The sequence below is a fragment of the Exophiala bonariae genome (assembly GCF_035927105.1).
Source record: "Exophiala bonariae strain CCFEE 5792 chromosome Unknown scaffold_18, whole genome shotgun sequence".
In the NCBI taxonomy this organism is placed as follows: domain Eukaryota; kingdom Fungi; phylum Ascomycota; class Eurotiomycetes; order Chaetothyriales; family Herpotrichiellaceae; genus Exophiala; species Exophiala bonariae.
The window spans coordinates 130,443-157,933 of NW_027042493.1; the positions used below are offsets into that span (position 1 = coordinate 130,443).

General features: G+C 49.3%; 10 protein-coding genes across 10 annotated transcripts; 5 read left to right on the forward strand and 5 right to left on the reverse strand.

Moving 5' to 3' along the window:
- Positions 1-72: 72 nt before the first annotated feature.
- On the reverse strand, positions 73-1,508 carry LTR84_003988 (uncharacterized protein; the record flags this gene model as incomplete). The annotated part of the gene is made up of 2 exons (XM_064847568.1): positions 73-1,414; positions 1,465-1,508. The coding sequence occupies 2 exons, from the start codon at positions 1,506-1,508 to the stop codon at positions 73-75; spliced, it is 1,386 nt and encodes a 461-aa protein (XP_064704680.1).
- Positions 1,509-2,066: 558 nt separating this feature from the next.
- Positions 2,067-3,221, forward strand: LTR84_003989 (uncharacterized protein; the record flags this gene model as incomplete). The annotated part of the gene is made up of 1 exon (XM_064847569.1): positions 2,067-3,221. One exon carries the CDS (start codon positions 2,067-2,069, stop codon positions 3,219-3,221), a length of 1,155 nt encoding a protein of 384 aa, XP_064704681.1.
- Positions 3,222-3,849: 628 nt separating this feature from the next.
- Positions 3,850-5,744, reverse strand: LTR84_003990 (uncharacterized protein; the record flags this gene model as incomplete). Its single annotated transcript, XM_064847570.1, has 3 exons — positions 3,850-3,893; positions 4,133-5,500; positions 5,558-5,744. 3 exons carry the CDS (start codon positions 5,742-5,744, stop codon positions 3,850-3,852), a joined length of 1,599 nt encoding a protein of 532 aa, XP_064704682.1.
- A 1,203-nt stretch (positions 5,745-6,947) lies between these two features.
- LTR84_003991 (uncharacterized protein) lies at positions 6,948-8,432 on the reverse strand (the record flags this gene model as incomplete). Its single annotated transcript, XM_064847571.1, has 3 exons — positions 6,948-7,775; positions 7,834-8,202; positions 8,262-8,432. The coding sequence occupies 3 exons, from the start codon at positions 8,430-8,432 to the stop codon at positions 6,948-6,950; spliced, it is 1,368 nt and encodes a 455-aa protein (XP_064704683.1).
- A 1,143-nt stretch (positions 8,433-9,575) lies between these two features.
- LTR84_003992 (uncharacterized protein) lies at positions 9,576-11,469 on the reverse strand (the record flags this gene model as incomplete). The annotated part of the gene is made up of 5 exons (XM_064847572.1): positions 9,576-9,980; positions 10,081-10,122; positions 10,171-10,314; positions 10,366-10,536; positions 10,597-11,469. 5 exons carry the CDS (start codon positions 11,467-11,469, stop codon positions 9,576-9,578), a joined length of 1,635 nt encoding a protein of 544 aa, XP_064704684.1.
- A 1,661-nt stretch (positions 11,470-13,130) lies between these two features.
- On the forward strand, positions 13,131-14,472 carry LTR84_003993 (uncharacterized protein; the record flags this gene model as incomplete). The annotated part of the gene is made up of 3 exons (XM_064847573.1): positions 13,131-13,276; positions 13,476-13,904; positions 14,001-14,472. 3 exons carry the CDS (start codon positions 13,131-13,133, stop codon positions 14,470-14,472), a joined length of 1,047 nt encoding a protein of 348 aa, XP_064704685.1.
- Positions 14,473-14,560: 88 nt separating this feature from the next.
- On the forward strand, positions 14,561-15,391 carry LTR84_003994 (uncharacterized protein; the record flags this gene model as incomplete). Its single annotated transcript, XM_064847574.1, has 2 exons — positions 14,561-14,593; positions 14,681-15,391. 2 exons carry the CDS (start codon positions 14,561-14,563, stop codon positions 15,389-15,391), a joined length of 744 nt encoding a protein of 247 aa, XP_064704686.1.
- A 381-nt stretch (positions 15,392-15,772) lies between these two features.
- On the reverse strand, positions 15,773-18,138 carry LTR84_003995 (uncharacterized protein; the record flags this gene model as incomplete). The annotated part of the gene is made up of 2 exons (XM_064847575.1): positions 15,773-17,636; positions 17,684-18,138. 2 exons carry the CDS (start codon positions 18,136-18,138, stop codon positions 15,773-15,775), a joined length of 2,319 nt encoding a protein of 772 aa, XP_064704687.1.
- Positions 18,139-21,434: 3,296 nt separating this feature from the next.
- Positions 21,435-23,380, forward strand: LTR84_003996 (uncharacterized protein; the record flags this gene model as incomplete). Its single annotated transcript, XM_064847576.1, has 2 exons — positions 21,435-21,818; positions 21,878-23,380. The coding sequence occupies 2 exons, from the start codon at positions 21,435-21,437 to the stop codon at positions 23,378-23,380; spliced, it is 1,887 nt and encodes a 628-aa protein (XP_064704688.1).
- Positions 23,381-24,745: 1,365 nt separating this feature from the next.
- HTZ1 (histone H2A.Z) lies at positions 24,746-25,453 on the forward strand (the record flags this gene model as incomplete). Its single annotated transcript, XM_064847577.1, has 3 exons — positions 24,746-24,847; positions 25,077-25,146; positions 25,206-25,453. The coding sequence occupies 3 exons, from the start codon at positions 24,746-24,748 to the stop codon at positions 25,451-25,453; spliced, it is 420 nt and encodes a 139-aa protein (XP_064704689.1).
- Positions 25,454-27,491: the final 2,038 nt, after the last annotated feature.

Genomic DNA, 27,491 nt, shown 5'->3' on the forward strand with positions numbered 1-27,491 from the left:
TCATTTGATATTAGGGATTGGTATGATAGTGCTCAGAAGGATGGTGCCCACTTCTTTCTTTTGCAATCTCGATCAACGAAGAGCCCAGTAATCGCTCATGGCATACGCAAGCAAACATTCACTCGATTCTCTGCTGACCCAGCACAAAGCCGAACGAAACCACTCCTTCTGTGTTGGCTCCAGTTTCTGAAGACTGGAAGCAAGTGACATGGGCCAAACAACAAGGCTGGCTAGGTAAGGTTGGAAGGGTTCATTTGAGATTTCCACGCTTCGATTTAATCTTTGATCAGAGTTGATCTGGATACGCTTAAGGCAGAAAGGAATTATCGCCGCGAGGGAATCAGCTGACGACGTCAATTCAACGAGGCCTTCGAGAGTTTCCGGTCGATGCTCGAAACTGTGCTGTGGTGCAAGAAGATCGAGTATTCGCAGATGGGTGTGAGAGGTCAACATGCGCAGGGCATAGTACTCGGTCCACACAGCACTGTACCCGAGTTTTGCGCAGCTGATGACGATAGTCGCATAAAACTCATCCTGTGGGAAGTTGGAAGTCTCTGGGAGTTTGTGCTTGAGATACTGCCACTTTCCCGGAAGCCTCGTGGACCAATCCAGCAGATTATGGCCAAGCTTACGCGAATCGCTGACTAGGTCGTTGAGGCCTTGGGAAACTGGTTCGCCGTCTGCCCCAGCTTGTTTGACTTTCAAGTATCTCTGATGAACATCGATAAATCGAATGATTAAGGAATCAAAATCTAGGGCGACGTCACTTTCGCCAAAAATATTTCCATCCGCCAGCCAGCCGGGGAGTGGTTGCTCGCGTATCAATGACGACTTGATCAACTTCCTCCTACTTTGCTTGATAACCCATGTGGGAGCATACTGTGGTCGATGATCATACCAGAACTTCAGAACTGCCGCGGCGCCTTCAAAATGATACCAAACCTTGATCTGCTTGAAATCTTTTATAATTGTACCACTATCGTGATTTTGGACAAAGGACTCATAACGCGCCATGAAGTGTGCCCCAAGTAAGTATGCATCAATGTCATCTGCGTCTGGGTTGGTGTTGTGAATGTGGAGAATGCATCCCTGCATGTGCTGAAGCAGTTCAAGATAAAACGTGCAAGCCTCGGTTTCAGCACTTCGACAATTTTGGAATCGAGCATATACTGAGAGTGCTAGAGCCGAGAAGGCTAAGTCTACGATTAGCGAGCTCTTATTGTCTGCCCTCCACTTATGCAGGCATTCAGCCCATGTCGTCACAATTTCGGGCATATCCTGGAAGACTTGGAAGTGATTTTGGAGGTAGTATGCATGTGCACGAGTTTTGAGATCGAATTTGGGATGCAGGGGAACCAAGGTAGATCGCGGTCCTCTTGGTCTTCTCTTCCGCCCGGCAGCATACTGATTTTCACTGTGGATGGTAAAGAGTTCCTGTTTAGCCGCGTCTGCTTCTACACAAACCCTGTGGGATTTGGCGCATTTTTGGCATATTGGAACCGCTCCATCGCACTGTTTACCGTCAGGGTGAATTTCGGCTGAATGTCCTAAGCCTTGAGTCGGAGCTCACCTTAATGCGCCTTGTTCTGCAAGTGTGGCATTTCTGGATGCTCGATTGCATCTCACAATCTCCTGCGACACCCAGAGCGATGGGAAGAGTAGTATTCGGGTTGAAATTGTTTGTCTAGCCACATAGAATTGAAGTAGGTGGAATGGTAAGACTTGGACCACGGTTAGTGAGGCCTCCGATCCCCGCCAAGCATTAGTTGATCGGTCTCGATTGGGCAAGGCTCTAAGTCTAGGAGAGCTAACCCGCTTATGGCGAAACCTCGCGATATACATGTTGCCGGGCGGTATGCAATAGTGTTAATATGGCATAAGAACAAGAATCCGACGATCAGGAGAATCCTGCGCCAGAGATGTTTTGTCAGCTCGGACCAATTTCCAAAATACAGGAGAGCCATATTCTGGATCTCTTCGCTCTCCTTTTCCAAATCACTTTCTCTCACACGACCCAGCACTTGTCACATCCTCTCACAAGACCGGTTCACTATCTTGACCTCGAAATGCCTAAGACGTTCCTCATTCTAGGTGCTGGTATGACCGGCCTTCCTCTAGCCCATTATGTCCTCAAGCACTACTCCGCCAAACATGACCTGAAAGTCATCCTTGTCTCCCGATCTGAGGAGTTCTACTGGAATATCGGAGCACCCCGTGCTGCGATACCGGGACAGTTCACCGATGAAAAGGTCTTCTTCTCGATACCGAAGGCATTTGAGAAGTACAACAACCAGAACTTCGAGTTTGTTCTCGGCACGGTCAAACAGTGGGACCCAGACGCTAGTACTGTTACTTTGACCTCAAGTGAGGGACTATCACGTACACTAGCCTATCACACTTTACTGCTGGCCACTGGCAGTGACTATGCTAGCAAAATGCCTTGGAAGTTGGTCGGTACCTCTCACGAAACACATAGAGCGCTTGATAAGTTGCGAAAAGAAGTCGATGAAGCAAGCTCAATTGTCATTGCTGGAGGGGGACCAACTGGCGTTGAATTTGCCGGTGAACTAGGCCATGAGTTTGCAAAAGCAGGGAAGAAGTCAGTGATCTTGGTCATCACTGAATCGCACCCATTGGAGTCGAAGAATCTTGAAGCGACCCGATTAGCGGCTAGAAGAGAACTCGAAAAGCTGAGGATCAAAATCATATCCAATGCCAGAATAACAGAGCGTACCACCAAAAATGGGGTCACTTTTCTGACACTAACTAAAGTCGACGGTAGCACAGAGATACTTGAAACAGATTTGTTTGTCCCGACTTGGGGTGTGACTTCCAACACATCGTTTGCACCATCTTCTCTTCGGGAGCAAAATGGACGGCTTAAGGTCACCCAGTCGCTCCGTGCGCCGGGCTATGACAATGTCTTCCTCGCAGGCGACGCGGCTGATGCAGATTGCTATGCAGCCACAATTAGAGAGCCGCAGATACGCTATCTTGCCACCGCGATAGGTCAATACCTGGAGGGAGGAGTAGTTTCGAAGTATTGTCTGGAAATCAAGGTTGGCCTGGCCGCTTCGATTGGTCCTGGTCGTGGAGTTGGTCAAATGGGCAGTTTCAATATGTGGAGCTTTCTCGTTTGGTTTTACAAATCTCGCCATATGTGCACAAACGTTGCTCCCGAATACGTGGCTGGAGATCGTCTCATTTTGGGGTCATTTTGAACGAGATCTTGTAGTTTGCGCTCAAGGAACGGAAGTATGAGCTAGTCTTACTATTGTGAGGAGAGTAGCTTGCTATAAGGGAATGTCAATTGAGAAGAGAAAATTATTGCTTTTTGGAGACAAGAAGTCTGGTCAAGGGTCACGAACGTTGTCAGCTTCGCCAACATGGTGTATTTTTCCGTGGCTATGGTAAAATCTGGCAACCAACTGGCTGCAGACGACAATTCCCCCAACGAAGGAAATGGACTAATCGCAATTTTCTTAAGTCTTGCAGCAGCATTTGATTTCTTTATGCTGGCGGGAAGTCCTAGGCTTCTACATTACATGCTGAACCAAGCTCATCCAATGCTCTTATCAGCTATTTATCCCTTTGCGCGACCTTGCGTCCAGGTCGAACCAAAATCATTATATTGTGCAGCATTGGATATTGTTCCCGCCAGGACAGAGCCCTGCATGAGTCGAGCCTTTGCAGGTCGATGTTGGCTGGCACATACCCTCCTGCATCCCTACAAAACAGGTGCTGTAGGTGCAGCACTGGATGTTCGCCGCCCCGGGACACAACCCTGAAGTGGATTTACCACCAAGCGATGAGCATGAGCTAGTACTGATACACTCCCCAGAAATGCCACTATCTTTGAGGACACAAGTATTGCTGGTTGGAGGAGGTGCTGCCTTGGGAAGACAACATTGGATGTTAGTAGGGCCAGCGCAAAAGCCTGGGACGGATTGCGCCTTAGCATTCGAACATGCACTAGTAGACATACATGTCCCCGATATTCCATCATCGGTTTTACAACTATCACCGCTTCCATCTGATTGATAGCAGCACTGAATATCGATTCCTCCGGGACAGTGACCTGCCTCGGACACACCGCCCTGTTTCGAGCACGAGCTGGTGGATATGCACGTACCAAAAATGCCATTGTTTGCGGTACACTTGGTCGCAGGAGCGGATGTTGCAGTCGAGGCTTTTGAAGATGACTTCGGTGCAGCGGGACTAGACTTGCTGCTGGATGCTGGTGGTGGCGGTGCGTCATTACCATCTGGATTTGTGCCAAAGCAGATACCTCCAAGTGGGAAGGAAGTTGTTGCGATGGTGACTTCAATGGGAGTCTTCTCACCGTCGGTGGTGCCTGCCTCGAATTTGAATTCCGCTCCGATGGAAGGCTCGATCTCAACTCCAATTGTTTTCGCAGGATCATCACAGACTCCGCCTTTCGAATTGGCTGTGGCTTCCAGCTTGAGGTCGATGAATGGCAACTTAAGCTCAAGTCCAGCCTCAACACCCTGGCCCAATGCTTCGGCCTTGAGCCGCACGGCAGGCATGAAGAACATCTGTAACGTTGCAGACACCTGTGCCTCAATTTCTGGTGGCAAGAAGTCGATGTCTGGCAACCAACCTGAGAACTCGTTGTCCAAAGGATCAAAGAGATTGGCTCGGAGTATTGCAGAGTCAGAAATCTTGGATGTAACGCCTCCAGTGACGGTAATCGACCCTTCAACCCCCGTGACTTCGACACCGGCATCAATATCCAAGAAGGGCCCAACGTTGAGAATATCAGGGGGGATTGTTATGCTGTTTAGTGGGAACGACAAAACAGTCTCTTTGAACACCTCCTTCTTAGACTTGAAATTACTTCCGAGCTTGAGTTTGAGATTGGCAACAGCCGATACACCTGTAGGGCTCATTTTGAGCTCAACACCATCAGGCAGCCCAACGGCATTTTGTGTTACACGAAGCTCGAAGTCAATCTTCCCGGTTGTTCTGCAATTCTCACACTCCAACTCACCAATGATTGGGCCTTGTTCAACCTTTGCAACAAAAGGAAGCTCGTTCGCCAGGGGAAAAGAAACTTCTTTTGTGATGTCCCGCTCCCGCAGTCTTCGGCTCTGTGGTGTTTGTGGTGTGGCAACATTACCAACCTGCAGCTGGAAGGACGGGGCCAAGTCTCTCCATGACCCAGTTGTAGCATTCAAATGAGCAATGTTGAGGTCTTCATCATAGACAATATCGGAAACCGAATACGGCACTCTGTATGGATTGTTGCTGCAGTCTCCGGCTCCAACGACCATCAGAAACGTATGATTGTCAGCTCCGTTGACCCAGTCCCAAACCCTTTGCGCATATGCAAAGGTCTGGTCATCTTCGAACTGCAATTCCAAACCTGTCTGGGTCGCGTTGCAGGAGAGAAGCATTCCGTCGAACTTTTCCATGGAAAGAACATTTCTGTTGTTTTCTGGAGCGTATATGGTGAAGTTTGCCAACGGCGCACTGCTGTCTAGATTGGAGGAGATGTCAACATTGGTCCGAGTAAGTTAGTATCAGGATAACGTACTGTCAGCACCCCATAGAAACGTCTCGGTGCTTCTCAGATCCAACAACGAAGTATCTCGTGGCCTAAGACGAGACTTAGGGCCGAGGTCACCCCTAGGGCGAATCGCAACCAGCTCGAGTGCATTCACCAGATGAGCTAATATGAGGGTTGAAAGAAGGATGCCAAAAGAATGACGCAGCGAAGCCATTGAGAACTGGGTGCACAGCACCGTTGAAAAGAACGACTAGGCTTGGAGCTGGAATGGCTGCCCTCGACCATCTGACCATGAATCGGTGCAGATCCATTGGCTTTATCCTGCTTCTCTCTCTGCCAGATGTTCGCAAGGCCCCCTTCTCGCAATACGAGGTTCGTGAGACCAAACATTTTGCCAAGTAGCAAAATAATCTAAAATATGCAAAGCACGATGTAAATCGGCTATCATTGACATTTAGGAGTCTAGGATAGGCATGCCAATATAGCCAGCAAGGCTGTCTCGGACTCGTTTCGGATTGGCATTCAACCATGTTCGAGGCCAGCGTCGCTCCACGTTGATTGGGCTAGGCTTCTCTGTAATGCCTAGAACAGGCAACGGCGCCCCCAACTTCTGTGCAAGCCACGTTCTTGGCCGTTTGGATCTCCTCATGATTCGGTGAACGACGCATGAATTATGATTGCAAAGGATATTGGCCATGAAACACTTGATGTGAACGTATTCGTATCTTCCAATGTCGACGGGTACTGTACCACAATGGATCAATGGCGAATCGTTCACACAGTTTAGCTAATACTACGAACAGATAGTTTCCATCATAAGGAAGGGCGCAAACGGTATCTGTTGCATTGATGGTGAAAACGAATACTTGACAGTTGGGCTTAGTTGAGTCACGGCACTACCTCGAATATGGGTTGACGGTAGGTTTCACCATTGTTGCATCTTGAGCTCAGATGATATATCGCCTCCACCAAGACTTGAGCTCCGGTTCAACCTCCATCGTCCCCTTTTCGCGTTCAATGAGTTCAATCTCCGACAAATCAATCTCGTGTAAAGCAAGAGGTCTCGAACGGAAGAAAATCCAAGCGACTGCCCAGAGAACTGTTCATCAAGTTAGCAATCGGAGGAAACGCCGGGCTTTGATTTCGAAGTAGTGGTTGAGTCGAGGGGAAGAGGCGTTAAATACTCACACATGAAGATTGCAATATCGATATAGTAAGTGATGAAAGCCGAAGTATTCCAATTACCTGGGAAGAAGACACTGTAACCTGCAGATGGAGATTAGTGGTTGTGACGAAATGATGCTCTGGTTGGTGGCCGTTTACCTGAGAACAAAATCACCAGAGTCACTGCGACCAGGGTTGTCCATGCCATATATGGTTGGAGAGGGCTTTTGTACGGTAGGCCTAGAGTTATGTGTCAGTCTATAGCAGGTGAGGCGCTTGCGAGAGTCAACATACGGTCTCTACTTATACCTTGGTATTTCATGGCATAGTAAAACCTCAGGAATGAAACTTGGATAACCAGCCATCCTATAAGACCTGAAATTGTCGTGATGTTCACCATCCACCCAAAGACCACAGACGAATTGCTTCCGAGACTGAGGTATACCAACGGCATGAGGATCAAAGAGGCTGCAACTGCGATCCACGGCGTCCCGAAGCGATTCACCTTTAGGAAAATTTTCGGGGCTTGACGTTCTTCTGCTAGCCCGTAAAGTGTGCGTGATGCGAGGAAGACGCATGCTGAGCCACAGCTGAAAGCAGATGTGCAGACCACGGCATTAATCACGGAGGGCAGTCCCTTGATTCCCACACGCTGGAATGCGATGACGAAGGGACTTTGCTGAGCAGTTCCAGTTCTGATGCCCAGATTTGGATCGTTGTATGGGACCAGCAAGCCGACGACGAACAAGCTCAGGATGTAAAAAATCGCGACTCGCCAGAAGGTCATCTTGATGGCATTCGGAATTATCTGCCGAGGGTTTCTGGTCTCCGCTCCAGCAAGTGCGACGACTTGTACGTTTGCATAGCTGTAAGATGCAGACAAAAGGGTACTCCAGAAGGCAAGAAATCGACCAGTGTTCTTGTCACTGTCAACAAGATAAGTGTTTAAAACTCCAGGGTTCTTCCAGTATCTGAATCCAATACGGTCATGATCTGGATTTCCTCCAAGGTCGACCACGATGCCGGCAATAATGAGACCTACAATCAGGAGGATCTTAAGAGCCGCGAAGAATACTTCAGACTATTGTCGCCAGACGTTAGCTTATGACTCGGTTTGGGATACCAAGAAGATCACTTACCTCGCCATACCAGCGAACCGCCGAAAAATTGACGACTGCAATAATTAAAATGAAAACGCTGTACCAGACGGCCGCATTGATGGTGTTGTCCCAAAAATTGATGATTGTGGCTGCTGCCACGAGTTCCGCTGGAGCAGTGATGGCCATGGTGTACCAAAAGTTCCAACCAGTTGCGGTTCCAAGTGCTGGCTGCACAAAAGTGGTAGCGTGTCTTACAAAGCCTCCAGTTACAGGCATGAAAGCTGAAAGCTCACCCGTGCAAAGGGCAACTCCAATGGTGATCAATCCCATGAAGATATATCCCAGGAGTGCACCGACAGGGCCAGCAAGAGCAATGGCTTGACCAGATGCCAGGAAGAGACCTGTTCCCTTCCGTGAGTCAGTACAATCATGTAGGGAGGCGGGTTTGGCCGTTCGAGTTCACTTACAATCATCCCAGCAATCGCAATCATGTTGATATGTCGTCGCCGAAGGTCTCGTTTGATGGTGCCAGTCGCAGCCACTCTGCCGACTTCCACCCCATTTCCTTCCGATAGGGTTCTGCCAGCTTTACCCATTTCCACAGATTTTGCGTTCGTGAATGAAAGCTTGGAGTCCATGCTGTCACTATGGGTAACTTCAACTCTTCGACGAGGTTCCAATTTTCAACTTGATGGGGTTCGAACTTCAATTTTGGGCTGGACCTCGGGTTTATGTAACGTAAGGATACCACCAGATACGGCACTCTTATCAGTGTCTAGAACCTTGCAAGATGAGAATCCATATCTAGACTGGCGGACTAACTACCAAGAGAGCGCGTGTCTGTGATTCATCATTGTCTGATAGAAAGGCGATAGGGACGAGACAATAGATTATCGGCGTTTTATGTGGTGTTGGGGAAAGGTAATCGAATTCACCGGTCGGTAAGTGGCCGACGGGCGGAGAACCAACAGCCTAGGTAGTCGTGACTAATGTTTTCTTGGAGATTCCGCACGCCAGATACGTGGTCATGTACAGGCTACATTAATTAGATAGCAGAATCTTGAAGGCCTTTAGCCCCTGTGTGCCTCGCTAGTCAACGACGGCTGAACATTAGATGACCAGTGCTCAACCTCTCAATATCAATTGAACGTCGGATAGCCACGACCAACTTCACCTCATACGTATGGCGGACGCCGTGGATAACTTTGAGTTATATGATTTGCACGTTGAGGTCATCTGCCCCCCTGGGGAAAGGATATACTGTGGCGCAAAAGCAGGGGACCATTTTACTTTACGGGGAGAAATGCTTCATCTTCCAGAAGGCCAAGGTTTCAGTATCTACAGTCTTGGTAAGAGATCCCAAATTGGCGGTCCGATGTTCCCGCGCGGCTGATGTGTGAACCTGGATAGCTTCAGTACTGCCATTGCTCGCAGCAAAACAGCGTCCGACTCACAGGAATGATTGGATGACGACGGACAGCCTGATTGCATGTCCGGATCCTGGTTGCAAATCTCAGCTGAAAATCACACGCTTACAACCACGACAATTTAGCCATGCTGAGACTACGGCTGTGCCTCTTTGACGAGTGGTGGGCATCGGGATCACCACAGGCAATGGTGAACTGTGTTTCGGGAAGAACTTCTGTTCTCGAGTTAAGGATAGTTTGATCATGACAAGCACACCTAGCATTTCTGTGGCAGTAATGTAGTACATTTGCTCACGTCCAGAAGCGGCCGTTTTATTTCTCCAGTACTGTAGAGTCAGGCTATCGTCTGTCGACTCAAGTTGTTCGATATTCTCCTCCACAGTCACCTATGACTTCGAACATCTCGCTTCTCCTACTCCGTCTCAACACAGTGTTGATCTTTTCCTGGTCTTCATCGTCCAATCGCCATCCATAACTGGACAGGTTCTCGTTTCCATGCTCACTAACACCCATTCTAGCACCAACAATAACAGCACCCACATAGTCGAAATCTAAGACCCATCGTGTGGCAACATTGGACACTGCCATATCGTGTTTGGTCGCAATCACCTTAAGAGTCTGCAATAACTCCTGAAATAATGCCCATCCGCCCCATGCAAGTATCATCTCGAAATACTTCCTTTGACTGGGTGTTATGTCACCTGAGAACAGTTCAGGTTCGGGCTTGCCCAGCCATTTTTCGGCGAGAAAGCCACCACACTAGACAGCATGTGAATAATAGCCACTTGGCGGTCGCAAGAGCAAAGACACGTACCAGTGTTCCATACGTCAATAGCTTTATTCCATGCTCTCGACATACCTCTCCCATTCTCATAGCTGGGCGGCTATCGATCAAGGAGAACTGAGCCACCAGTCAGTGGAGTCGCTACTCATGGGTTGAAGGACTTGCCTGAACTTGATTCGTGACGACCTTGATTCCAGCTTCCAGGATCTCCTCGAGTCGCTTCGTATCGAAATTGCAAAGACCAAGCATCTTGACTCTATCATCGGCCTCAAGCAGCCTCAACGCCTGGATATATTGCTGGTCTTCATACTGTGATCTGGTCAGTGTAAATGCCTCAGTTGTAACCATAGTCAAACTTACAAATTGCCAATGGAATTGGAGCAGATCAACATGATCAGAACCGAGCCTTTTGCATCTTTCTGAGACGTTGTCTTGGACGACCTTTTCCGTGATCGTGCAAGGCTGAAACACACAGTACTTCGTAGATCCAAAAATCGTGTCTGGCCGAGAGTATATTGCTCGAAATTTGCCCTGTGACCTCCGGGTCAGTTTGATAGCGGACAGAGGAGATCCTGTTAAGTCACAACTTACGAAGAGTATTTCTGCATCACCGTAATGATCTGCCATATCGTACGCAGTGAACCCTTGACCAACGAACCTCCAAAATTGAGAGAAGATCTTGGATTTGGGTGCCACTCCCCAAGAAGGGCTAGAAAGCTGCCACAAGCCGGAAAAAAGCCTTGGTAGTGCCTTTTCCCCGAGCTGAAAGGTCTCAATGGTTCTACTGCCATTTGAATATGTCAGGTGTTCATTGTCTTTCTGTGAATATGCTTCGTCTCTGCTCTCCATTTCTTTACCAAGAACACCCGCGATGACACCTAGACTACGTTCAAACAAGAACTCTTGCTTTTCGGCGTCCCAACGGTCCCGACAAAGGACCAGTGAGCGGAATAGGTCATCAAGTTCCTCAAATTCACCCCGAGTCAACTCCCTTTGTCCTGATGGCTGGTTGAGACTCTTCTGGACTGCGGTCAAGGCTTGAACAATATCACCATCCACGGACGTGATGTGATTCACCAAGTCATATCCATTGGAGGAGTCCTCAGCTGGGCAGACTGTCTTCACCTGGTCAACAATCTGCTTGAGGTGCCTCAAACTGTCGATCGCGAGACCACTACCGATCATGGCTCGAATGCGGCACTGAGCGGCCACAAAATGAGGCGTGACATGCCAGCCTTTTGCACCATCTGGTTGAAAAAGAGTTCCGAGAGAGACAGGTGATGTTTTGCAAAGATACTGCCTTGCATGATCCTCAAATATCGATGTAAATCCAGAATCTGTCGTCAAAATCGAACGTATTACCGACCGTAAAGCATCTGGTGGTAAATTCGCAATCACAGTATCGGTCATCAAATTTACATGGGCTTTAGTGAGGGTCCCATTGGTGCTCTGTTGGATAGCCATTTCGTCGTTTCCAAATGCAAGCGCGCTGTGAGATGATTGAATCTGGTCAACTCGCCCCTCGTACTTTCGAAAGCTGAAAATCAAAAGGGTTGTCTGCTCATCGCAAGGAATGCCAGGACTCACATTCGTGGCAAGTTCGAGAGAAGCTCAGTGACTCCAGTGGTCAAGCTCCGAGGCATGCATGAATTCAACGCGGTTGAATTTCATCGGTAAGTGCACGTTCCGCTGTATGAGAAATTTGGACAGCTCCCGCTGCTCAATCGTCACCACGGATTCCAATCTAAGAGACCGACCGGCGTTTAAGCAAATGGGGGTCAGATTGGACCGGCGAATTGGGGGGTTCAACGCTGATAAGAACTCTAGGCACACGCCACCCTTTGCGAGGAGGTCACCCCAGTGGTCTAACTTGTGACTATCCTTCATTCTGGGCGGGAGCCGAGGTGCTCTAACCGGCACACTCTCACCATGTCTCTTCGTAGATGCCGGACAGCGCAGATCCCTGGTCCTTTGCACGAGGTCAGCAGCGAAATCTGGGGTAAGCAACCAACAAGCCTAACTAGTGATCGCCACGCTGTTCGCTTATGCCTCATCACTGATTGCACCCTTGAGCTGCATGGGACAAGAGAACAGCCTTTGTGATCAGTAACTGCTATGAATATTGGGTTCTTTGGCTAGAAGAGTCTAGTTAAGGCTACTCTCCTGACTAATTCTGAAGTGCCTTGTCCACCTAAGTGAATGCGTTCCGGAACCAACCTAGAAGAAAGTTCGGGGGTCCTTAGGGTTTCGTGGGCTTTCCAAGTCTCTTTGGACACGATCCTCTCTCTCGAATGCCGTCATGCGAAGCTGGGCTAAGCAATTAACTAGTCCCACTTAAGCCCAATAGGGATTTGGCTAAATATCTCCTACGACGTACCTTGAACTTCATGAGCTAATCCCAAGCTTTCACAACATACCTCAAGGCCTGGAGCACCATTGATAGTGTTTCATCTACCGGTGGAGCTATTGTGCATTCTCTGCTGTGGTCGTGGTCTTTGAGCACAGAACGCTGGAGGCTTTTCCGGCGACTTCGAAAATCGGTCTTGTTGAGACCGTTTACTGATTCTCAATCCAACTCTGGGCTTCTTGATATATTATTTTCGGCAGGCACTCCCTATAGTGACAAAAGCTTAACACGTTCCACAGCCGAGACTGCTCCCTTCGTCGTCTGGCAGGGTGGATCTTGTGCTCCTCCAAATTCAAAATGCGAAGATCAACTACAAGTCATGTGTAATATTCCACGATGAGCGACGCACGGAAAGCAGTCCGCATCTCGACGATGAGGTATTTCATACCTATAGTGATCAAACATTACGTGAATTGACATTATTAGTGGGGCGGGTTCCAATGCCTGCCTTTCATGCAGAAAGGTCAAAATGAAATGTCGCATTGAACCGGATGAGGAGAAATGCCAAAGATGCACTCGCAAATCTTTTGAATGTGTCTTTCGGCAACATCGACGAGGGCGCCGACCCACACTTAAAGTGCAACCTGAGTCTCCCATGACTTGCCGTGCAGATGGAACAGATTCAAGCTCGAGGCCGGGCACGCTGGCTCCAAATCAACTTGGGTTTTGGGGCAGTTCTGAAACCTTCCAACCACCTGACTTGCTCAACACGCAAGCCATGAAAGGCCAGTTTTCACTACAAAACATCCTCAGTACTGCTCCAGGTGTGGTCGCTCCTAGTCGCCCTTCGTCCACGGCACGTTCTAGGGATCCAATTTCAGTTGGACTAGTCAACTATCATATTGCGCTGTCCTTGTTTAACGGGTAGGTCATTCCAGTCATGAGCTTAAAAGATTTCACTACGGAGACAAGGCATTCCAAAAGCCTTGAGTTTTCGGCCAATGGAGTCTTTCTGTCGCCCGATCAGAGCATGTACCAGGGCATCTGGCGGAAGAGTTACATCTTTATCACCGCCTTGACTTTGTCAATCGATTGGCCACAATTACTAACGCCATACTGCTAGGTTCATGGAAAATCTAAATCCATATATCTGTCAGCTTGATCCTACATTACATACCTTTGCATATGTTCAGGAGAAATCGTCTTTCCTTCTGACCACGGTACTCACTGTTGCCGCAAAGATCTTGAACCCTTCAGCATATCCTGGACTGAAAGACCATGCAGAAACGCTGTTCTGCGAAGGGTTCCGAAGGGGGGATAAATCACCCGAGGTAATTCAAGCTATTCTCATCCTCACATACTGGAAAGAGCTCGATGATACGCGAGCATGGTCAAATGTTGGCTATGCAATCAGGTTGAGTATGGACCTTGGTTGGCACAATCTCTCGACCGAGGACGATCAACAGTTCAGCACTACGCTAAATAGTACAGACCAAAGGAAGAGACGAAATGTGGAAAGGACCTGGCTTGTATTGTTCGTTTACGATCGTAGGTAAGTCGTCGATATAAGCAATATTGGACTCGAAGCGCCGAAACGCCGGTATTGTATCCTTCAGTCCTTCTTGCAGTCAGCTCACGGACTATTCAGCATAAGCCTACAAACAGGCAAGCCTCGAATGATCGATCGAAGTGTTTTCCTCGAGTCAGTGGACATCTGGTACCGCTCTCCAGGGGCCTTGGCAAGCGATGTTCTCCTATGTGCATTCGTCTCGCTCAGACTGTTGACATCGGAAGTTTTCGAGCTGCTCGAGAGCCAACGAACCACAAGTCCACGATCTCAGATGCATCAACGAGACTCGCTACTGAAGATCATCGAGAAGCAAGTCGAAGCATGGCAAGAACACTGGTTACAGATCGCCGAAGAAGGTGCGTTCGGCGACGATGAATCTCTAGACTTTTCTGACACCCACCCACACAGTTGGTTGCGAAGCCTGCAACAAGCTTCTGATAAAGTTCTACGGCATCCATCTAAGATTGCTTCTTTCGTCATTTTCCCTCAAGCCTCCGTTGACGTTACCATCAACCGCGGCCGCGATGAGGACGGCGGCAATCTGGACTAGTCATGCTAGCGCGATAGAAATGCTGAGTCTTGTGTCGGAGCCCGACATTTCCCCTTTACTATATTTCGCTCAAGACTCAGTTCATGTCATGATTGCTTACGCCGCTGTCTTTCTGGTGAAGGTGAGTACACACGCCCACAGGAACAGCTCCTACCTCTCTCCTACCTCACTGGGTAGACATCACTAATCAAACCGTAATCTATCACAGCTATTACTCTGTGTGCCGAGAGAAATGCGAAGCGAGCTTGAGGGTATCACGATCGACACGATCCACGCAACAGCCCAATCCTTCGCTCAACACTCCGCACCGGTTAAATCGAGCTGCTGGCTGCAGGCTAAATTTCTAAGCAATGTGCTTCGTGAGTTCAAGGAGGCTAGTCGCACGCGACAGCCACACCCAGCTAGTATCGCAGGCACCTCACGCTACCAACAAGAACCCCGAATGGCAATGGGACACCATTCGAGTCATGACGCGAGAGACGCAACTCTACATATAGATGGAAATTCAAATCCCTCACTCCAGCCCCGGGAAATTGCCAGCGGTGATATCTCAGCGCAGCACCAGCATCCACATGCGCCACGACCACCACCAGCAGTACATCCCGAATACCCACAACATCCATTCAACACCGGCGCAATCACGACATCCACGGCCTCCACGACCACGACGCCGATCCTCAACACTGCACCAACATCAGCACCATACCCTCCTCCCGTCCACCACGCACACCAGGAATCACACCTCCACAGTGAACAACACCACCAGCAGCACCAGCAGGACTTCACATTCTCCGACGACGCAATGTGGGAAGTCATGTTCGCGAACGCAGGCTTCAACATCACGGATGGGACGTTCCTGCTCGACCATACCGCGTACGACGACTACCGCGCGCGCGATGGGGTTGGCGAGGCTACTTAGGTAGGTATTTACCTAGTTCGACAACATTGATAGATTTGAGATGTCACGGCCATTGCCCCTGCCCAGTATATCTACTTCGATTTCAGCGTTAATGTGAAGTTTTGAATTTTGCTTGATTCTGATCTGAATCTGATCACACCTCGTTGGTATACACGTACAAGCATGGTCGTCGTTATCATCGTTCCTTAGAAAACCTTCCTCCGGCTCTATTTAGGCCATTAGATCTAGGGGAGGGCGCCGGACCAGTGACGATATCCTAGCTGTATCTTTTGAATCCAAGGTCGTCCACGACCCAGAGAACACGCCCACGTCCGGCTAGCTACCAAAGACACGTCCTCTCCAATTTCAATGCTGTACGTAGGACGTGTTCCTACGCATCAATCAAGAGCGCCGCCGCTTCTTTGCATCATTCTGATCCTCGACACTGCTCAACTTCCGTCCTTTGGAGCGAGGAATATCTGCACTGTTGGGAGTCGTGACCTCGCTGCTTGGCACGCTCTCGACGCGACCGCCACCTTCGAAATCACTGATATTGTCGTATTTTGGGTCGGCCGTGCCGTCAAACCCGTAGTCGTAGTTTATTCCTCCACCTTGTTGCTGTTTAGCGGGCTGGCTGAGGTTGCCGAAGAGCTCGTCGTCGTCTTTGTAGTCGCCGAAGTCGAGACCGCTGGTGCCTCCTGCCCCTTGGCCACTTGTAGTGTTGCCAAGTCCGGTGTTGCCAAAATCGTAGTTTCCGTTGGCGTCGGTGGGAAAGTCGGCGAAGTATTCGTTGTGATTGAGGAAGTCGTCGATGTCTAATGGTGGGGGTGGGAGGGATTGTCCGTCGCCTATACCAGGGATGGATCCGGTGGGACTGAGTGGCTGCAAGAGATTTGTAAGGTTCTGTACGCTCTTATCTTGCTCGGCTTGGAGTTTTGCGAGGTGATCGAGGTCCGCGTTTGTACTGGCGAGACGTCTGTGAAAATTGGCGGGTCCAGGGGGAGGTGTGGAATTGATTAATGCGTTATCGGAACCGGACGGTTGTTGTGTAGAATTGTTGATCATACGGAGGACGTCTGCACGCTGAGAATTATTCAGTGGGCCTGTTCCACCAGAGGCTTCGAGACTGTTGAGGACATTGTTGAAATCTTGCTGAGGCGTGGATGGTGAAGCAGAGTTGTTGCGTGCATTAGCACTCTGGATCATGGTCATCATATTTTGCCGAGGAGCATTTGTGTTGAATTGTTGCATAGGTTGTTGTGCATTGGTATTTGGGCTATTGACTCCCGAGTCAAAGACCTCTTCCACATTGGGAGACATGTGGGCTTGTTGGGTATTTCGAATGTTGGGATTTGAGAGACGTGCACGTTGAGAGTATGGACTATTAGTAGCGTCACGAGGTGACAGAGTGTTTGCTCGGCCTTGTTGCCCATCAGTGAGCAGGAGGGGTTGTTTCTTAAACGACTTTGCAACGCCTGCGTCCGGACTGACAATATTCTCGAAGTTGAAGTCACCAACATCGACGACATTACCTTGGCTCGTATCAACAGGCATGGCATTACCAAACATGTTTGCAATCCCTTGTATGCCGTCATGGCCTTGAAGACTACGGTTGTAGACGGTTGCGAGGAAGGTGAGAATGGCGTTGATGGAGTTCTCGTGTCGATTATGCTGGTCTTGGAAGGTTGCGGCTTGCCCATAAAGCTGTTCATGTTCACGTTTTAAACCTTGCATCATTCGAGAGATTTGACTTTGTTGATGTCGAATCGCAGCCAATTCTCGCTGAACACTTTGGAACTGTTCTGTTGTCAAAGCCGTCTCAGTTTGGCCAAGAGTGAGTTGACCGGGTCGATTCCGCACACGAGCCTCAGGGTTATTGACGACAACATCATCGGCATAATCATCAGCATCGTCCTCGTTGGGATCATTATCTGCTTTGCCCTTTCTCTTATTGCCAGTTCCCGTGACATTTTTTGGTTTTTGAATCAGCCACAGCAGATCTTGATGACCCCTCCGGAAGTACGGGTTGGTGTATTCACTGGGACTCTTGTGCTTTTTCTCACTTGCCCTCATTGAATTGTCGGAGAGGCCCACTTTCTTGTGAAAGCCATACATGTTCAACTGTCTGACAAATGAGGCATAGTTGTTGTGCTTGAACAACTCGGGAATCAATTTCTTTGCAAACTCATCTTCATCAAGGACAATGAATGAGTTGCCATCGTCTGACCAACGGATGAGTTCAGTGTTTCTGCCATCTTCTAGAAAGCTAGAGAGAGTCAGCGCTTTCCCACAATCACGGTTCACGACACTGACCTGTTGAGTTTCTGGACAAAAGGGGGGATTTGTTTCCTCTTTCCTTGAGCCTCCCGCTTTGCGATTTGTGCCTTTGCCTCCAAGTCCGCGATATCGTCCGACCATTCGGGGTCCGGTTTGTTTGGTTGTCCGACACTGGTGTCCACCCATGAAGCCGGATCTTCATCAACACGGCCGCGAGTGGTCAGTTGTGTAGTAGGTCTCCTAGTGAGCTGGTTTGAGGTCTGTGGGTTGACTTGAGGGTAGGCGCTTGCGTTCATGGCATAGCTATTATCATTGTACTGTGAGGGGTTGTTCTGGCCGGTGGAACCCCACTGGAGAAACTGATCATTCGAAAGTTGCGGTCCGATGTTCCCATCACCAAAAGCTGTTGCGGCATTGTGCATCTGTTGTGTAAAGGTTGCAGGAGATGTACCCGGAGCAGGGCGCTTTCTTGAGAGGCCCTGTGAGGCCATTTTGGTATGGTGAGTCTTATCGCCAAAGTTGTTCTCTCATACAATGAGGAGAAAGTGATGGGTGTCCGTGTGAGGAAGAAAAGAACAATGCAGAAGATTGAACAGGACTCTTGAGTGTGTTTATGATGTCGCTAGTGTCTCGGCGATAGACTAAGGTACATGTTCTGTCTTGTTTGTGCAGACGCGACAGGAAGTGCAATACAAGGCCAGAGCCTGAGGTGAAGTGCAACCGCGGGCAGCCTTGATGCCGATGAATTGGTACTGCGCGGCACCAAGGAACAAGACGGTACAGCGTCTAACGTCGCAAGAACAGGTTCAGCGGCGGACTATAGTGAAGAACAAGAACGGCTGGTCGTTTATAGATCGAGGAATGGTGGACGGGTGATGGTGTTCAATGTTGATGTTGGTGTTGGTGAATGGTCTCTCGACTGAATTGCAGCAGCAGCCCAGGCTATGACATCGCATCCGTTCAAGTTCTGCTGCAATACCAAGACTCGACTTTCCCACTAATCAAATTTCAGGCACCGTCTTACATAATGCAGTGCATTGCGGTTCTCCCGGTTCACCGTTTACGGAATGCCCCGGATAAATCTGAGAGTGCTGCCGGAATATGGAATATGGAGTGCAGGCAGGTACGGATACTGGCCAGTGGCCACAAACAACCATCTTGCATGGCGATTGCTGCATCATTAATGTCACGGAGGAGCTACAATACCATGAGGATCTTAAAGGAACAGCAAGGGCTACGCTGAGGACGAAACTCGCTTCACTTGTCGAATACATGATTGATACCGAAACTCCTCCCCCACAGAGAGGGAGCCACGCTACTCAGTACATACGAAGGCAGATGCCTACCTGAGGACCTAGAAAGGGAGGTAGGAACAAGATATGCCCTGTCTTGTTGAGGATGCCCACGTCGAAGATGGCGAGTTCTTGTTAGCTCATAGGCATTTAATTAGGCTTGATATATATAACTACCTTGTGTCCTCTTCACGGGATGTTATTGATTGGTACCTAGCTCAAGAGAGAACATTGTCAAGCATCTGTCAATCTCTCTGCAATTCAACAGACAGATCTATCACATCAGCTGTGGCTTGCACCAGGAAGCCTGACACACGAACTGTCCATCGCCATCAGCCATGGGGCCATCCATCTCACCTTGACTGCTCTTGGGCCGCAATTGGCTTTGGGGACTCTAGGGTCTGGGGGATGCTGACCACTGACCACTGACCTTTGGCACCAGACAAGGCCTATTTTGCCCAGACCATGATGGCGTAGATGCCATTTGGCGGTTGGCTGGCCGGTAAGCGGAAGGGAGCGTTCCCTCCAGGTATGGATAAACCTGAACAACCTCCACTAACTTGACGACCTCACGACTTCGCTGCTACAATATTGATTCCTCACCTAGACTATGTATTCATAGTCTGAAGTCGTGCTCTGTGATTGTCACATACATTTGACTGCTGCTGCGGATAGACTTACCGGGCGTGTCTCTTCGCTCTCATGCATGACAAGGAACCACCGTTCGTGGCTTCTTGGGCCATGGCTATTGGGATCTACAAGTGCACGATCATTGGGTGAAGTGGCAAAGGGCCTGCAAAATAATGAGGCGAATAGTGGAACCTAGACTCAAGGATAAAAGCCCTCTGTTTGAAGGGTTAGCCTGGCTGCCGTATTTGGATCATCTACGAATCTTTGGGTGTGGTGAGTAAGGGGAGGGTCAGAACTCAGGAGGTGAGGGCAAGGCTCCGGCACGGTGGGACTGGCCCAGGCAAAGAACAAGCGCGAAAAAGTCTAGGAAGTTCTATGGAGCGATAGTGAAACCGAGATTTCGCGGGACTCGAGTGCACAAAGTGCCCAGATGAGGGTGGATTGTGTGGAAGACAATCAGCACTCTCAACAGGGGGTCAGGAGGGTAAGCTGGATAAGTTTGATTGCAGATTGCATTTTGGTTTATAAAGGAGGGTGGGCTTGGGATGATCGGGATGCAGGGTATGAAATGAATTCTCCGACCGCGTAAAGTTAGCTGGGAGTATCATTACCATTATTCGCTCTAGTCGTTAAGTACCTCTTCGCCATAGCTGCTTGATGTCTGAACCAAGGACTTGGATGAGGAGGAGGACGACTTCTTCTATCGCCAACGTAGCTTCGGAGGAAGTACCGAGCATACCTGAAGGCATAAAATCTTCAGCGTTTCCAGGCAGTGAATGCCCGTAACTGTCTTAACTAATTCCCCCTAACAACAATAGGTGAACAGGGATGACCACAGTGGACAAGAGGAGAGACTTGCGGGTAGCCTGTGGACTTGTCCCGGGTAGCAGTTGGCGTTGATTAGTGCCCGCAGCTGCGAAGAAACTAGGACCAAAAGACCACTAGCCCAGGCTTCGTCGGTGGCAGTAAAATCACCTTCGCGTGGTTCTCTGCGCTTTGCTCCTCTGTTAGTCTCCTTCTAGATTCTCCCTAATTTCAAACACCATCACACTGTTAATCCCTACTGGCAATCCAGCAACCAGTGTCTCTTGCCAGTGTTCAAGGTTGCGTCTTTCCTTGTCTGGCTGGTCACGCCTGGGTCCCTCCCAGTCTGGTCTCGTCTCCCGGGTCGCTCTTTGGCTGCACCTGCACCTGCACGGCACTGCGCTTCGCTCTCCTTCTCCATCCTCCCTCCATTCATCCTCCTCCCTCTTACTCGTACATATCTCCAGGAGAAAAAAAGATCCAACTTTTGTTGTTGTCCTTTCTTTTTCTTCCATTCCCCAAGACATTTGTCGCCTGCACCTTTACTCCATACCACATCCTTGATTCCTCTCGAACGGCCCTCTGCCATCGTCTGTCCTTAACATGCCTCTTTCCCTCAGCTAGGCCCTTTCGTGTCCACCTTTTTTTCTTTCTCGAGGGAAAGGCATAATTTGGGCATCCAACAACCATCCTGGTCCCCGAGTCACAAAATCGCTTGGTCCACCATCATCACCAGTCCATCTCAATCACGACTACTCAATCTTTGCAATATTCATCGATTTGCAATTGCCTACACCCAGTATCTGTACCTGTCATTCCCTGTCTTGACTAGATTCAGACCGCATCGAGTTTCACGCTTCCACGAATCCATATACCCCTGCTGTCTGTTTTTTTCGCGACCGCCACTCTGGGTCATTTCACATTCAAGAAGCCCTTCTATCAAGCCAAGCTCGCGTCAAATCGAGTACAATTCGACATCCCCCGATCGCAGCCACGGAACCTGCCATCAATTACCAGGTGACAATAAACCTGTCAAGTGGTCAAGATCTATTCTTTTCAACATGGCAACATTCTCAAACGCCTCCGAGGCTTTCTATGAAGATGTCTCTGGAACTTCTCCGAGGGCATTTCGAAACCCTCAGATGAATCGTCCCGTCGGTCGAAATGACGGTTATGGAAGCATGCATAACCCTATGTATGGGGGTGAAGGATCGCTCCCTACAATGCGATTTGATAACATGAGAGATGGTTTCAATGGCCAGATGCAGAATCCTGCTGCAGGCAACATACACTTTCCGTATGATGCTGGTGCCGCGCAGACCTGGAGTTCGAGTGGTGGTTCATTGCAATCCTTTGGAAACGGATTGAATGGTATGGCTCAAAATCCAAATTTTGGCCCGTCGCGTAGCGTTAAGCCATCTCGTGGCCGAGCTGGAATCTCGAATGTGAGTCGCCGGTTATTCCATCGCACTTGCGAGCATGACTAATTGCCCCTTTCTTTCAGCTCTGGTTTGATCAACCCTCCCAGTTTCAACAACAAGCGCCTCAACACCCTTCCCTCCTCCCTCAGAGATCAGGCCCTCAAGGTCGCAACGAACATCAACATCAGGATGACGATGACGAACTGATACCGACTGCCATTGTCATCAAGAACATCCCATTTGCTGTCAAGAAAGAGCAACTTGTCCAGTTGATGGTCGATATGAATTTGCCCCTGCCTTATGCCTTCAACTATCATTTTGATAATGGTGTCTTCCGGGGTTTAGCGTTTGCGAACTTTACTTCTCCACAAGAAACCGAACAGGTGATTCAGGCACTTAATCACATGGATCTCAGTGGTCGCAAGTTGCGGGTCGAGTATAAAAAGATGCTACCTCTAGCTGAACGTGAACGTATCGAACGTGAAAAGAGGGAACGCCGCGGCCAGCTAGAAGAGCAACATCGTCCTGTGCCACAATCGCAGCTTCACAATCAGGTGTCCATGTCCTCCTTGTCAAGGAATACGCCATCTCCATTATCACATCGGAGTGCGAAACCTGGTAAGTCATGGACCAACAGCGTCTCTCCAACCGAGCTAATCAACCAAGATATCGACATGAATGACGCAAAAACTCTGGAGTTCTATACCAACATGACTTTGTTCAAACAAGACCCCAGTCGAGAAGTCCTGATCTTCCCACCAACCTTGGAACCTCATCACCGCCGTGTTGTCCATACCTTGGCTCATCACATGGGCTTGATGCATACGTCGCGGGGTTCGGGTGAGGCACGTCAGGTCCATATCCATCGACCTGCTCCTGGCACCAATGTCAGCCCGCCAACAATTCCAGGGGCTTTCGGCCCTGGTGAGGGTCTTCGTCAAACTTTGGCCCGATCCTCCACCGCCGATTTCAGTGAAGGTCGGCAGTATGAGTCTCCTGCCTTCAACACTCTGCGAGGACAATCTTCCGTCGGACTCCTCGATGTCCTGGACACCAATGCTTTTGGAAGGACCGCCGATAGCAATCTGCGTAATGCCAAGTCGTTTGCAGACCTCCGATCCTGGAGTCCTTCTCCGGTTCCATCATCTGCCAGCTTTCCTGCTGCCCTGCAGACCAACGGGGCTCGTCTACAAGCATTGAACGATACTGCCGGCTCAAACACTCCGACTTTGACGACGCCCACCACAGGTCCCGCTGCCCCAGGTTCGAACCGCGATGAACCGTTTCTGATTTCTGGCTTTTCCAACCTGTCCATGGGTAATGGCAACCCCAGTCAGACCAGTCCCAGACGCCAACGAAGCTTTTTCGGAACCGAGGCTGAATGGAACAATGCCCAATCTTTCCAGGCCACTGCTCCCATCGGCAGCAAACGCACGGTGAGCATGGGACCGGAGACTGGCAACCCCAATAACAACCCAGTCCGTCAATCCCGTGGCCCTGGTGTTAATAATGCCATTGGATTTCGCCGCCAAAATGGGCGTGGCAGTGACGAATTAAGAGCAGCCGCAGCTGCGATTGCGGAATGAACCCCAAATCCCACCATATACCCCATACCCCTTTGATGACGCTCATGCAGAGCAATGACGAGTCAACGATGCACGAAACGACGCACGACGCACCCCTCTCGAGAGAAAAAGTTAGACGCATAGGGCAGTCACATGACTGCATGATTTGGACTACAGAAAAAGATTGTTGTTACGAATGACAGGGATTACGGATGGGTGCGGCATACAGCATAATTGTTTTGCACTTTTCTCACGAATGACATCCTGTGGAAGAATGATTGAACCTTCTGGATTGTACACTTTGATCTCCGTGGATGTGGGTGATGGAGAAGGGTGGTGCATAACAAGGCGTTTTCGTACCCAAGTTCTCCCATGCGGCAAGAAGAATACCTCAAACTAGTTGAAATGTGGTTTTATGTTTTTGTTTGGGACTGGATTGTGCATTGTTTGTGGAGGAGCTAGTCTCCGATTTTGAATTATCTGACAGAGAATGGGTTTCATGTATTAGGTATCCGTACACTCGTTTTAATCATTTGGCAGTGACCCTGATGGGACTGGGACTGCAGTTAATAATCCGTGGTAGTCACAGCAGACTCTCAACTTGAGCAGATAGGAAAAATCCGATGGTGATGATATCTTTCGAATGTTGTTTCGTATGGATGGCAGCCCCGGAGATTACATAAGGAAATGCCAAGTCCTTGCCGATCTTGATATCTCGCTGGGCTGCAGTCCCCTTTAACCGGACGACCACCATGAACAGAGAAGACCATATGACTCACTGTGTCGACTTGCTCGCAATGAATAACAATACAACAATGTGGCCGGCCGGCTTTGCAACGTTGTTAGATCTCGTGGTCACCGCATGGTTATCAAGAAACATGCGACCAGAATGTCACTGGCACTGGCAATCACTTGTTGACCAAGCTCCTACCACGGCGCAAGGCTAATAATCCAGTGGAGTACTTGTTCAATTACAAGGTAAAATATGTATCTATCAGCTGATCTCCCCAAGCTTGACATCTAGGTACCCGTCCGAATCAACATCGGATCCAGGCCCCAGCCGGCCGTGCCTGGCGACCTTTATGTCGTGAATTGCTCATTGTTGTTCACCTCGCAACCCCGCCAAGATCAACCACGCACGCCAGTGCCCAGAACGGCTTAGCGGCCGGGTTGTTGTTTTTCCTTGCAGTGAGTCCGTCGAAACACAACCACTGCACCCGCTGCGCTTCTTGCGCTTCTTTCCCTCCCACCTTGTCACTTCTTTGAAACCACCCACATCAACATCCCGACGCGTTGGTTCTTACATCGTTCCATCAGAACTTTATCACCGTCATCGTCCACCACACCACGATTATCCTCTACTCTTAACGGACAACTACTATCACAATGGCAGGAGGTAAAGGCAAGAGTATTGGCGGAAAAGCCACTGGCGCGAAAGACTCTTCCAACAAGACTCAGAAGTCCCACAGCGCAAAGGCTGGGTTGCAGGTGAGCTTGCCACCCACATCCGTCCTACACTTTAAGTCATGTTTCTACATCATCGCAATGCTGTCGTCGATAAGTTCATGCGCAGCTTCACGCGTTTCATCACAAATCAGCTTGGTGAAGTGTAGCCTGTTGCGCGCATACCACTTTTCGACAGAGGCAAAGCGCAAGACCCGCCGAATCGCGCACCGTCAATTGAGTCATCAACAAACTGACAACTTCCACTTTCTAGTTCCCTTGCGGTCGAGTTAAGCGATTCCTCAAGAATAATACTCAGAACAAGATGCGTGTTGGTGCCAAAGGTTGGTCTGCCATAAAACTTCATCAGCAGATATAGAGACTGACCCGTTCGCTTGTCCAGCTGCCGTCTATGTTACCGCCGTTCTCGAGTACCTGACCGCTGAAGTCCTGGAACTTGCAGGCAATGCTGCCAAAGATCTCAAGGTCAAGCGTATCACTCCCCGACATCTTCAATTGGCTATTCGAGGTGACGAGGAACTGGACACATTGATCAGAGCCACCATTGCTTTCGGAGGTGTCCTACCACACATCAACAGAGCACTATTGTTGAAGGTCGAGCAAAAGAAGAAGAGCAAGGTTGATGCTTGAGGATCGTCAAACCCCAGGCAAAAACCCTAGCATCAACATTGGCCAAACGAATCAGTTCGCTGATGCAACAAACTTCTTGAAAAACTCGGCGTCAATTGGGCATCTTGTGGCGGATTGAGTTGTGGCGTTGACGGCTCGGAAGGGGGATCGAGATGAGTGTACGATGAAGAAATCCACTACTTGTTTTATTTTTTCTTCCCTTGCTATAACAGACCAGAAAGGGAGATATGGATCACAGGAGGTTATTATCGCGTTGTACGCCGTTACCACATCTTTTCGGCATTTCTAGCTCAAGCCTGAGTTGGGTTCCAAATCATTCCACTTCAAGTTTGTATTGGACTTAGACCACTCTTACACACAAAACAAATACCCCCAGATGTTCCCCACTTGTGGTTGATCAATCTTATCCAGGTCCAATGAAGCCTTTCTCAATGGTGCTTTACAGCATATTCTCTCCCTGAAGTGACGCCTACTTCCAGGCAACAACCCCTGCTCATGGGTTCTGTGTGCCTAGTCAGCCTGATCAAGCTGCAGCATCAGGTTTTGTTCATCCGGAACTGGAAATCTTTCCGGCCTCACTTTATATGTTGCTTGCTCGCTCCTTCCTTCGCTCCTTCATCCAAGTCTTCCGCGTGATCACAAGCCGCTCCTTCCTCCATGGCAGATCGAAGTGGTGTTGGCCCTGCCATCGATATTGAACACGTTTACCTTTTTGTCTCCTTCAGTTTCGGCTCCAAAGCTTCGACACCGGTTTGAATATGCCCTTTAGACATCTGCCATGGACTGGCTCCAACGCAACGCTTCGTGTAGCACCCTGCATTGTACCTGACCATGCCCTTCCTTCCTATCGTTTCTTCTGATCACAAGTCCTCCTCCTGCATGAATGATGGACATTCACCTGTTCGGTCAAAGAAAAGCTCCTGTCTCGACAACCAATATCCATGTACATGCGCGAGCACAATGCACACACCCGTCATTTCCGGTACTGTGTTCCGCCTCTGCTCTGGGACCGTTCGACCTTGACCGCATTCCTGGCCGTTGATTCGAACGTAACAGCTCGTTATGCGCGCTTCAAAGCAAACAAACAAACACACAAAGCCAATCAACGTTTGACCCATCACAGTGTGGACCGTCACAAAAACACAAGAGGTTGGGCCTATCACCATTGGACAGTTCTCTCAATACCTCTGTTCGTTTGGATACCTTGGTCTATATTCGAAACTCGCATCTCCTGTGCCCCCATATGGCCTCACAATGCTCCTGTTACCTGGGAGAAGATGGGTTCCGCCAGCAAGCATGGGCCAGATCATCTGTCGACTCTTCGCTGGGAGCTTGACCGTCTTTTGTTCTTTCTCAGCTGAAACATCAATCGACTTAAGTCTGCCCCGTACGACTTGAACAAGGCGTCATGAGACCTCGACGATCGAGTCACAACTCTACGGGTATCGGTAAGCTTCCTCTATTCTCTCTCCTGCTCCGCCTAGGAGTCTGGAACCTATAAAAGCCAAACACTCCCAGCCCAAATCTCTCTCCATCAACCCCGGCTGTTCAGCAGAGCACATCTACAACGGACGACATAACAGACATTTAATCATAAAGGGATCTTCATCACCCAAAGCCCAAATTATCTCCAGACTCCAGATTTGCTTAGGTTGCCGATGGCCACGCAATCTTTCAACTACCTCACTGCCACTGATTACAGATTTCGTACAATTTATACTTGACACAAGCGGTTCGCTGCTCAGTCCACCAGGGGAGTACAACATTCATCATTCTCGAATTCAGATCTAAGGATACATACATTGTAGGGTGAGCCTCATCCATTAATTAGCATGCTTCTGCATCCAAGCGATACAAGCACACTCATTGGGCGTGCCGAGGAGTTTGTTTGTATTCAACCCAGAGGATACACCAATGGCCAGTGAATTTCTAGCTCTTTTCCCATGCCTCCTACCCTCCGTGCAACTTTACAATCCACCAATAACCCGGACTCTTGTATTTCAACATTTATGACTAACCACATTCCATTTAGGAAATC